The sequence below is a fragment of the Blennius ocellaris genome (assembly GCF_963422515.1).
Source record: "Blennius ocellaris genome assembly, chromosome: 14".
In the NCBI taxonomy this organism is placed as follows: domain Eukaryota; kingdom Metazoa; phylum Chordata; class Actinopteri; order Blenniiformes; family Blenniidae; genus Blennius; species Blennius ocellaris.
The window spans coordinates 21,828,045-21,840,743 of NC_137663.1; the positions used below are offsets into that span (position 1 = coordinate 21,828,045).

General features: G+C 40.9%; 1 protein-coding gene across 2 annotated transcripts in view; it reads left to right on the top strand.

The window, feature by feature from the left end:
• Positions 1-12,699, top strand: part of nlgn2b (neuroligin 2b) — a gene marked incomplete at both ends in the record, with an annotated part of 48,826 nt that overhangs the window by 17,789 nt on the left and 18,338 nt on the right. For both annotated transcript variants that reach the window (XM_080508268.1, XM_080508269.1), the window contains one exon: positions 50-199. In XM_080508268.1, coding sequence (XP_080364394.1) covers positions 50-199 — 150 coding nt within the window. The remainder of the gene's footprint in view (positions 1-49; positions 200-12,699) is intronic.

The window sequence follows — 12,699 nt, forward strand, 5'->3', positions numbered from 1 at the left end:
TGACGTATTAGAGAGCTTAAATACAAACCTGATAATTTCTGTGCCGCAGATATTCGGGATCGTCGCAAGAAGCCGGTGATGCTGTTCATCCACGGGGGCTCCTACATGGAGGGCTCAGGGAACATGTTCGACGGCAGCGTCCTGGCTGCCTATGGGAGTGTGATCGTGGTCACCATGAACTATCGCCTCGGCGTGCTCGGTAAGTCCGCTGCGCCGCACTTTGGATTCATCAGGCGTGCGGATGCATGTGACGGAAAACGCAGTGAGACTTTTCTTGTGATGTGCATCATCTCACCTCAACCGCTCTCTGTGGGTCACAGAGACCGACGTTGAAAGGTGTGTTGCACTTTATTCTCTTAATCCGGAATAGGTGCAAAGACTGAAATTTTAAACTTACCTTTGAAAACACTGCTCCACCACATGAAACCAAATGGTAGTTCATCTACACAGGTCAACACAAAAGAAAATTTAACCAGTAAATAATCTTAAAAGCAGTCACATCCTCAGAATGTGGAAAATTGACCAGAACTGCAAGTTAGAAAGTATTGCAATACACAAAACGCGTCATAGAAGCATGATAAGAGAATACAAAAAGGCGAGCTGCAATCTCACAACAGCTGCACCAAGTAAAAGATGGACCAACCCTCTTATTTTTAAAGGTCCACTCCTGATTGATATGTTGTGATTGGTTGTTTGTGCAGGTGCATGTCGACATCCTTCTTCAGCCCCGTCTGAAGCACTGCAGCTCTCGTCCCGTCTCACTCTGAGATAACTTAAAAAGCCACACGAGTGTCACTTCATACCCGCGATGGCATGTGCAGTAAAGAAAGCTATTGGAGTTACGACGTTAAAGTAGCCACTCTCTTCAAATCAGTTCAGCTGTGTTGACACGCTACAGCAGGAAGGACATGAAAGGGAAAGTGCTGGCAGCGATCTACAAAAGAGAGAACAGGTATTCAGTGGCGTCTCCAGGGAGCTGCTGTGTGAGACAACATCCCATTGAAAGAACTCCCAACACAACTAATATTGCTTTTATCAGGTTTCTGATTTGGTTTAATACATTTGACACAACATAAGAATGTCGTTTTATAAACAGGCAAACAGGAACTGTAAAAAGATGTGACGACATCTGAGTGTTGTGGTATTGTATTCATTAAAAAAAAAAAAAAACTTTACATCTGTTTAAAGTATCAAAATACACACAGACAAGTGGATTTAACCATTTTAACTTTGCATGTAGTGGTGTGATCCCTATATTATAAAACATTCTTCATGAAATAAGTGAGTGTAAGTAAGTGTAATCAAGATGAATTAAAACTATAGAATAAATTGTAGGGCAAAACTGCAGTATTTCCACACTTTGCTATTGTACATCCATTACCAGAAACATGTTGCAGATCGTTTGAATTTGGCTGAAAAGAAATCTGGAGAGAAATAACCCCAAGGGAAAATATTGAAACTCCACATTCAAACACCCCCCCCCCCAACCAGACTCGAACTATTGATGAAAGTATCACCAGAAGTCAGTCTTGGATGAGTGTGGGTGGGAGGGAAGCCATGCGAGTAACAACTGTTTTTCAGTGTGTCGTTTTATATCAAACATGAGTAATCATAATGAAAACAGACAAAACAGTAAAACTCTGGTGAAGCATGTCATGTTTCAGGTTGCTCCCGCAGGGCTTTGGAGCAACGTTAAGACACACTTAGCAATCTGTGTGTGCGTGTGTGTGTGTGTGTGTGTGTGTGTGTGTGTGTGTGTGTGTGTGTGTGTGTGTGTGTGTGTGTGTGTGTGTGTGTGTGTGTGTGTGTGTGTGTGTGTGCGTGTGCGTGTGCGTGTGTGTCCATTAATCCACACTCATATTTATAAGTGTGCTGATCCTTTTTACAATGATGTTTAACCTTAAGAAAACAACTTAACAATCTGTTTGGGCCTACAGTTGCTTTTTAAGATAATTAAACAAACAAACAAACAATCAAATCCCCCACAGCTGATTCACAAGACTGAAGTTACACAAGTCAGTCAGCTCAGTGTGGCAGGACTTTGTTGAAGAAATGTTTTCACAATTGTTTTACAGAAGGAAAAACATTTTTTTTTATTTGTTTTGGTTTTTGTTTAGTTTTTTCTCCACAGAGAACTGCACATGGCATGAACAGGGACATCTTCATCACTTACATTTGAAAATAACTAAACCTCTCTAAGTGCAACCTGGTCCACTAGGTTTTATGTATTTATATAGAAGACTATAACAAGCAACATTTTAATGATGGCCATAAATATAGTCATTTTAGGCATTTTGAATGAAATAAAGTCAATTATGTAATAACTTGCCAATTGTGTAATGGGATATTGGAGCCATTGTTATAATAATGTGTTGCCAAAAGTTCAAAGTTATTACACAAAATAATAGTGTTTTTCTTTCTAGCTGCAGCCCATATGTCAAAAATAGGCATATTAGATAGTATCGTCATACTCTGTGGCACTCACTTGTGATTATAAATAATATTTTGCTATTTTATTGAATGTCAGAAAATATTTTGCTATTTTATTACAATATTGGCAAGTTATCACGTTATTGGTTTGATTACATTCAAAATGGTCGTAATCATTATGTTACTGGCTTGTATTACATTATTGGTTGCTACTTTGGCAGCTTGAAAAGCTGCAAGTTGGAAAGTCTTTATTTCCCGGTTGGGATTTTTCAACCAAGCCTCAAAAAACAAATAAATCAGAAATATCTGCAGATAAACTCCAATTCTGATCCAACACATGAATGAAATGATGCTCATCATGTCAATATCCTTGATGTAGTCAATAGAATAAAATAATGAACCTTGAAAGTTTTGATATGAAAGAGTTCATAATTAGGAATTACTATATATATATATATATATATATATATATATATATATATATATATATATATATATATATTATATATATATATATATATATATATATATATATATATACTGGGAAGTAGTCGCTTTCCAACATTTTAGTTGCTCATGAACGCACCATTATAAAAGTATTAAGTCACACAGCAGAACTACTTGTTGTCAGAGACCGCTCTACGCGATATAGTGTATCACTGATCTGGGACTGTGCGTCCCCGAGCACTCGTATAGTGTTTCATCACAGTCTTGAAATCGCACATTATGAGGTCTCATTAATCTCCAGTTATCAGTTATGTCGCTAAAACTGCTCACATTTCACCAGCCACTCTTTTTATCTGTCCACTGAATGTAATTTGTGCCGCTGGGATTTTATAATAAAGCACAAACAGGTGTATTTACTGTGTTCACTTAACTTGGGGGGGGGGGGGGGGGGGGGTGTTTCTTTCAAAATAATTAAGTGCCGTATTAATATCCGCTTGTGCAGAAACAACAGCCAGGACCTGACTCACCGTGCTTCAGAGACACCACCAAGAACTTCGTGTCTTTGGTGTACATTCAGCCGCTGAAAACAGAATTGAAATGTGTGTCTGTGGCTGTCAGTGTGTTTTTGGATTAAGAGGTATTCTGTTTGTTCATTCTGTTGGGGCTTTAGAAGTGCTTTGCATGGCCTGCGAGTGTGGGCTGGGCCGTGTATATGTGTGTGTGCCTCGGCCTTGTGCTGCTGGATATCAGCAGAGTCAAGTATTTACATTTGTCGTCGCCTTTCAAAGGTGTTTGCACACACACTGTCTGTGTCAGCCATTGTGGTTGCCAGGTTGGGAAACCGGATCTTGTTTGTTGCATCATGCCTGTTTCAACATATCAGAATAATGATAAACAGAGAAATGGGAGTAGTTTAGGATGGAGTCCAAGAGTTGCAGTGAGTATTAGCAGAGGGCAACGTGATCCAGACTGTTATTGACAGTGCCAGTGGAGAGGCACAGGGACAAGGACATGCTGAGAGTCGGTGAAATGAGGACCTGGAACACCGGCGCTTCATTTCGGCTTTTTATGTGGCCTTTTTCACAGCTGTTTGACAAAACGTTACCTTTAACGAGCCAAGATTTGTTTCACAATTTGGAAACGGTGCTGATTGTGTGTGTGTGTGTCGTGTGTGTGCGTGCGTGCGTGTGGTAAAAAAAGAAAAAAAATCACCCGCTAATTCAAACCCCCATCAGCAGTATCTTTGTTTCCTTCCCTTTACATGCTTGCCGACCTCGTTTTTCCACACCGTAAAGGCGGGCGAATTACGTCGCGGCCGTGATTCATGCTGGGAATGTGTGAAGAGCACTCACGCATTGTACTGTCTGTTTACAACCCCTTGAACCTCCACATGCTACCATTAAACTACGGACCAGAGCCACACAGACTGAGGTAGAGACGGATACTGCTGAGTGATTATGGAGGATGACGCAGTGTCCTCGATTCCTTTAACATTGTTGAAAATTTTGGGTATGTGGGCGAATATGTGCTTTCTCGCTCTCGCTCTCTCTTTCCTTCTCTCTCTCTCGCTCTCTCTTGCTCTCTCACACTCAGTTATGCCTTAAATGGGTTACTGTACTAAGGCGATTATCCTTGTGTGTAAGTGTGTGTGTGTGTGTGTGTGTGTGTGTGTGTGTGTGTATATGCATGCGGTTGTATGTTATGTGTAACATAAGCATGCCAGTTCCTTCTTGTGCATGTGCAACTGTGTGTGTGTGTGTGTGTGTGTGTGTGTGTGTGTGTGTGTGTGTGTGTGTGTGTGTGTGTGTGTGTGTGTGTGTGTGTGTGTGTGTGTGTGTGTGTGTGTGTGCAGTAATTGGTTGCGTGCCGTGCGTAAAATATATATATATGAATAATGCACCATCTATCTGAATTTTTAATGACACTCCTCTCTGACACTGCGCGTTTGAGTCGAAGTGCGAAACAGAGTCAAACCATCTTTTTTAATAGTTTTACATCCTAATCTGTAGTATTATCCTGTACTTACACACACGGGAGCTTCCACATGCCAGCCTCATTTCATACAATGCCTGCACCTTTAAGGGAGAGATAGAGAGTCAGGAAGAAGGGAGAGCAGGGAATAGAGACAGACGAGCGAGGGAGAATCGTAGAGAGACAGTGAAGGAAAAGGAAACAGAAGGGGGGGGGGGGGGGGGGGGGTGGAACAGTCTAAAAATAAACCCTCAGAAATGCTTTTTAAACTCTGCGCCGATGCAATGTATTCATTCCAACGAGCGCTGCGGCAGTGTGACCGCGGCACCCTCGTGTATGGTTTAACGCTTTCGCGACACATGTAATTTTCCAGTAAGGTTGTGTTCTTTCTGGAATTTCTCTCATTAATTTATGATGCGCCCCGTCGCTGTGGAGTGGAAAGCGGTGAGTGAGAGGAAGATGTCTGCTGCTTGTAGCCCGGTTCAGAGGTTTGGTGACAGTAGTGATTGCAGATCGCTGCTTGGGCTCACCTTCTCCTACCTTCCTCCTGCTCCAGGCCCACAGAGCCTTCTGATTTGTGTTGCACAGCCATCTGTTCAGACTAATTAACTAATTAACTAATTAATGAACTCTGGGGAAAGGCCCACCATCGCCTCCTCGAAGAGTGAGAACATTTTTCACCTCAGGACGAGAGATGAAACGCTTCTCCTGGAAACGTTTCTCTGCACTTTTCTCACCCGATTTCAGCTTTTTAGTTGCAAATAAGCACGCAACCTATTTAGGAAACAAAAAGTCTGTATTTGATTACCACTGCTCGAATACAAGCCGTTATGCGTTTATCTGCTTGGTAACTACTCCACAAGAGAATTCTCAGGTTCGGACTGGATTTTTGGACGTTTCTGTGTGGAATTTTAATGTTTTCTAATTTCTAAGTTAATTGGTGATTCTTAATTGGCAATAACCATGTACCCCTCCATCACCCATAGTGAGCTGGGATCAGCTGCAACCATCTCTGACCCTATTGATCTGATTTGCTAAGATCCCGTATTCTAAATCACATGCTCATGCGAACAGATCGACTGTTTTGCAGTTCAACATAACTCTAAGACATCATGTGCAAAGAGGAGCAGTCACTTCAAGCCATTGTGTATACAGTTTTGGGTGTTGTTTACTTGAGAACAATCTGTTAGAAAATGTATCTTTTCCATATTGGATGACGCGTCACAAAGTAACGCAAAATATTTTGAAATAAAGTCTGTAAATAGAAGTTGTTGGGGGCTCGGCGATGAGTGGGCTGTGGATGGATAATATAGAATTTTTCATGCAAGCTGCCACCAGAAAAAACAAGAATTTTGGCGTGTAGTGCATAGATTTGTTTGATCACTCACATATAGTTGATATGAGGAAGTTTTGATTCTTCAGCTTTTCTCTGCTAACATATCGAAATTATCTCCATTAGTACTGATTCACTAAGAAATTTCAAAAAAATTTAGATTGCGTATTGTAACAGACACCCTACTGGTGTTAAGCGTTTTACTGTACGTGCGTATATAACATTCGAGTTTGTTATATTTTTTTGTTTCCACTCATAATAATTGTGACTAATGCTAAGTGGTTTTCTGGATCACATTATAGTTTCTCTGTTGGGAAACTGATCAGACCATTTTCACTTAATACTACAGCTGCTGGCAGATGTGTCAGACACACAGCCTGCAGGCCAGAATCAGGCCACTGGAGGGTCGGTGTTTGCAGCAAGCAGAATGAACTCAAGGAAAATTACAACAATAACTTTGGCTGATCAGATGTTACAGATTTGCAGATGAACTCCCTGATTTACTTGACTTATCTCCTGAAATTGTCCAAACAAAATGGCGCGCAGACTCAAAACTCAACTATATTTGCACAGTACTTTAAATGCAACCACAGCTTGAAACAAAACGCTGTCCATAAATAGACATAAAATCTTGAAAACGTAAAGTGCAAAGCAATAAAAGATGTAATGTAAAATGTAAAAAATGTAACGATAAAAACATCAGTGTCAAGCTGGGTTAAAAGCAGAGGAATAAAAATTTGATTAATAAGATTAGTTATAAAAGTGGACAGTAAAGGGGTCAAAGCAGCTCCGAGAGGTAAGGCGAGGTGGGACCATTCAAAGATTTTAAACTGTATAAAAGAATCTTGAAATGAATTCTAAAATGCACGGGCAGCCCACTGAGTGAAGCCAGGGTGATATGTTTTCCCTCTCACGTGCTCCAGTTAGAAGTCAAGCACCAGCATTCCGAACCAACTGGAGACGAGCGAGGGAAGACTGGCTGACTCCGACATAAAGTGCGTTGCAGTAATCAAGCCGAGATGTGATAAAAGCATGAATCACCGTTTCAAAGTGCTGACGCGCAAGAATTGGCTTCACCTTCGCCAACTTTCTGAGATGGGGGAAGCTGGACTGAACCACTGGCGCTTATCTGTGAGTCCAATTTAAAATCACTGTCCATTTTGAAACCCAGGTTCAAAACTGTTGGTATGGAGTCAAGGGTGCCTTGGTCAATGGGGTCGGGGAACCTCTGGGACCAAACACCATCACCTCTGTCCAAAATCCAGTTATCACGGTTGCCCGGTAAAATAATGTGTTGCTCGCAGAAAGCGGCCGATTCAGCAGCGTACGAAAACACAACAGAAGAAGTATCAAGTTGGCAAGATTGCTGCACGAATACCACGATGTGTGAACGCATTAGGGTATGTTGTGTATGAATTTCTATATTTTGAGAGCTGGCATTTGATTACGCTGTGTGGGTGAAGTAAAACCAAGGCTGATTCTCACATACAGTGCGTCTGTATATCACACCAAAATGTCTCTGATGGTGGTGAAGGTGTATATGTAATAATTCAGATACCACATGATTTTATCATCAGAGTATTTTATGTTACTCTGCCGTTGGATATTACGGTGTAAAGAGTGAAACATAAAGAGAGAGAAGAAAAGAAAAACACTGAAAGAGGAGAAGTTTAAGAGGTTAAGAGGTGGTACAAGGAGAAGAGTACACAAGAAAAGGTATGGTTCTGTCAAAGAAGTGCAAATGCCATTTTCACAGAAGGGAAAAAAAAAAAATCCTTGAAGAATCTCCCATTTATACGCCCCTGCGTCCGAAGCCAAGATGGCACAATGGTCCAATGCACCCTTTACCAGTCTTCCTTTTTCAGCAGCCAGTGGGGGAAGATTTTCTGTGGTGCAGCTTCAGCAGGCAAAAAAGCATTAAAACGCTCTTTAGGGAAAGAAAAAAAAAAAAAAAACTACTCGCTTTTGTTGCTTTTATTCTGCCCTTGCCACGGCGGCTACCGAGAAGGACGAGTGAAAGAAAAGGAGTGAGTTTGTTGGGTTGGGACAAGCTACCTGTTTTGGGGGGTTTTTTGTTTGTTTTTTTAAATGTCATGATACTTCGGAATACGTAATGATTTTTGATCACTGCACAGAAATACATAGCACCTCTTACATTAACTGCAATTTTTTATGGGTTTTTTTCTCTTTTTTTTTCTGTAAAAGCTCCTACTTTTCCTATTTTGTCCACGAGGGGTTGTCCTACTTTTGTGTGATTAGCAGACGTTACACAACCAATTGCAGCGAGACACTGCAGTGAGAGCAAGCTATACCTTTTTGTTTTTGCGAGCCGTTCAGTTAGTATCAGATCAATACTGTCATGGTGTGCAGAAACCATGCAGCCTGAGAAAGGGCAAAGAGCATTTCATGGTGATTTCACCTTGGAATGATTTTGTTGGAATGATCTTGTTGAGTTTTGGGAATGAGTGTAGATGTGAATACCACCGTGGTCCCAAACAGCGTGGCTCCAGTTGTTCATTATAAGCTTTTTACACAAGTACGTAAACATTTCTGAATGTACGTCTTTGCACAGAAATAAAGTAAGAAGTATTTAAGTTCTTTTCATTTATTGAAATCAAACTGCATGTGGCTGCTGAATCATAATGACTTTGACACCCCTGAGCTAAACGACTCTACAAATCTACAGATGATTATTCATAAGGACAATTCTCTGGTCACATTTTCACTTCAACCAATGTAATACTGAATAAAGCAGCTTTAATATTGTCATTTATCGCCGCACGTGAAGACTTTAAGCTAAAGTCTACATGCTTGTTCAGGCCTATTTTACTAGAGATGATCATATGAAAGCACATAAAGTATATTAAGGTTTTTTTTACAACAGAGTAGAAAAAGTAATTTTTTAATGCAAAAGGTTTAAATGTCATAGATTAATCTCATAAATACACATTTTTATAGTTTATATTCTTTTCTTGGTTTGTTTGCTCTGTACTATACTTGATGTTGCTATTAAAACTATAATTCAAGACAATATTCTGCTTAAAATCACAGAAGGCAAAAAAAACCTGTCTATTTTAGCTTGTTGCATAATGCCCAGTTGGTTTGCCCATCATGTAGAAATTGGGCAATTAAAAAGGACATATCCAAAATTGATGTGCTCATGTAGTCTGTTTGTGCCACACTAGTAAACAAAGCTCTATCCATTACTTAATACATATCATTTTACAATCCCATGCACGCGAAAAACCTTTAAAAAAAAATAACGTTAAAATTGTGCAACTCAAGTCAAACAGTGTCAAAGCATCTACAAATACAGCTTAGCTCAGTGAGCCTTGGGAATCAGTCCACAGTGTTGTTCTAAAAAACATCCTTTTAAATATGACATAAACAGTATTTTTAGCCAGCGCTGTCAATTAATTACGGCCTGCTGCCTTCTCACAAGTCAGCTGTCTCCAAACCGAAATAAAACACACCTCCCACTCTTTGCATGTAGCCACAATCCTCCCAGTCTGCGAGCACCTCACTAACCCCCCCCCCCCCCCCCCCCCACACACACACACACACACACACACACACACATACACACACACATTCTGCCTGCTGGTGATGCACAAAACTGTTCAATCATATTTTCACTTTCCCTCTGATTGTAAGTGAAGTTAAGTACAAAACAAATGTAAGATTTTAGATCTCGACATGAGGCATTCCCCTGGCAGAAAATGCTTTTTTTTTTTTAACACTTTACTTTCAGAGATTTAATGTTCCTGACTAAAAAACAAAACAAAAAAGAAAACAGGAGGCAAGGACGATCGCTTCCCTCCTATAGGCAGAGTTCACATTGAACACTAATGACTTCTTAACATATTGACTGGAACTGACACCGATCTGCCTCCCAGGCTGACGGCCAGATACGCAGCTGGGCCCATCAGATATAGGAAGGATCATTTATGCAACTGGCCGTACGCCACGTGTGGCGTCTTACACACAATGACGTAAGTGCGTGGGATTGTCTGCAGTGCACTTGAGATATGAGCTCTACTTTTCATGCTTAACAATCATTTTATTTCTTGGATCTAGACGTGTGGTCTCTCAATTTAGATCGCTTTTTATGAAACTATAAAGTAGATGTGAGTCAGAGGTATATACGATACACATTTTGAATGGTACTCTTAATACAGATTTATAATACACAAACTAATATTGTATAAATACTACATAAATGTACTTCAATCATAGATATTTCTGCTCATCTGGTTACATTTTTGAAGTAAAACTAAATTATACTGCTGCGCTTGGACAAAATACATCAGTGTTGATGTTACGAGTGACAGTGACTCAAAATCTTTCGGAATTTCCACATCCTTGGTTGAAAATGGCTAAATAAGCCAGTTGCATATTCAAATATACTTGAACCTGAAGCTCAGTGTTGCATGCAAATCTTAAATTATATACATAGTCATTATGGCACAGTTCGGTTCCATTCGAGTGGGCCTCGGAGAGGAAAAATTGAATGGCTTATAAGTGAGGTAATAAATACAGTGACATCAGAGGCGTATGGGCGGGGTACTGAAATTGCATTAGTTTGGCGGGAGCAAGCCCAATTACAATGTAATTTCATTTCTGGTTTTTATACTTGACATATACAATGATACATAATTGAAGTGGACTTGCCAGCAGGCCTTCAGATTGGGCCTTTGTGCCAACAAGGAGACTTAACAGAGGAGAAGATTTTCTATTGTGTTTTCTACTGTCATATTCATCCAGTGTTGCATTCACACATAGCAGATAATCCCCAACTTTGCCGCACAGCACTGAGTGATCAAATCCGCTCTATTCCAATCATGGAAACAGAGTCTTCCGTGTTTGGGAGAAGTTCACCATCTGCTTAGGTTTTTTATTATAATAAAAAAAATTGGGGGGGGGGGAATTAGAGCCTATCTGATTAATTTAGTGACTCATATACAAGAACAGAAAAGCTTTGTTTTCCTCTGTGTACATAAAAAATAAACAGACAATATCTTCTTACTGGATCTTGACATCTCTGATGATCCGCTGCGTGACGTCACGGTGAAATTATATAATGCGCCCTCCGCTATATTCCTTTCACCTCTCTCTTAGTCAGGATCTGACAGTGGCTTAGGGCAATATTCGGTTTAATACCTGTTTTATGTCTCTGGATTTTTATTTTTTTAATCCCCTCCACCCCACACTCATGTTCTTTCACTCTCTGTTCACAGGAATATGTTCAGTGACCCACTGCAGTCACTCCGTTCATCCCCCCCACCAAAAAAAAAAAAAACTCCCGCTCCCCAAACACTCCAGATTATCCACCAGAAATTCAGCTCAGGAACAAAACAATACATTGAATAAAGCCATTCATGAGATATGCGGTATAAAACGCAGGGTGTTTTGGGGTTGTTGTTTTTTAAATGGACATCTCTCTGCCCAAAATGGAGAAAGATTAAAAAAAAGTTCTTGAGATACATCTTTTCACCAATATATTTCCCAGTGAAAGAGACAATACAGTATCAATAGGGGATAATGGCTTTTACCATGACTCATCTCATCAGTGTGCATTACAGGGAGACTAAGTGCTTCTACTGTTTTGTGCTTTCTGTGGGAGGATGCTTTCTTTTATTTTTAATGATTTCACAAAGTAAACTTTCAGAGCAGTTGTCTGAGTGATTATCGGAGCGATACGCTGCGTACCGGCGGTTATTACAATATGCCGTCAACCCTGTTTGGTTTTGAATTTCCCTCCATCGGTGTTCACTACTCCGTCGTTCCCCTTCATCCATTCACTTCACCGTCTCGAGCCCCGTATCCTTACTCAGAGGTTGACGACTCTCCTCGCAACTCCTTGGCCGTTACCTAAAGCAAGTGTTGAATATGCATGAGTTCAGCCTCATAAACTGCTGCTCTCAGCGCTAAAGTCGGTAGGAAACCCAACTCAGCAGATGGGGGGGGGGGGGGGGGGTGTACCGGAGAGGGGCGGCTGGGGGATGAGAACGAAAAACTTAGTGAAAGAGAAGAAGCAGCTCGTTTGACTCTCCTTCAGTGGCGGACGGGAAAACAAATTCTGTCCCTTTCTATTTGCCCTTGCAGAGCGAGCAGGCAGGAGGCGCTACATCCCGGGGTTGTGGCTTCTTCTGCGCTGACTTTCCTGCTTATGTGTCAGAATATGGAAGCACTCTAGTGTGTGTGTGTGTGTGTGTGTGTGTGTGTGTGTGTGTGTGTGTGTGTGTGTGTGTGTGTGTGTGTGTGTGTGTGTGTGTGTGTGTGTGTGTGTGTGTGTGTGTGTGTGTGTGTCTGTGTGTGTGTGCGCACGCTTTTTGTCGAGTGTCTGTCCGTATCATTTTTGCCTGAAGCCCTGGACGGTTGCCAGGCAACTGTGGCAGGCAGCTCAGCGCCGGGCAGGAGACACCTCCACATGCCTTTGTTTTTGTTTTGTTTTGTTTTTTTGTTTGTTTGTTTTCTCTTTTTTTTGATAAGCGGCACAGGTCGGCATTGATACGTTA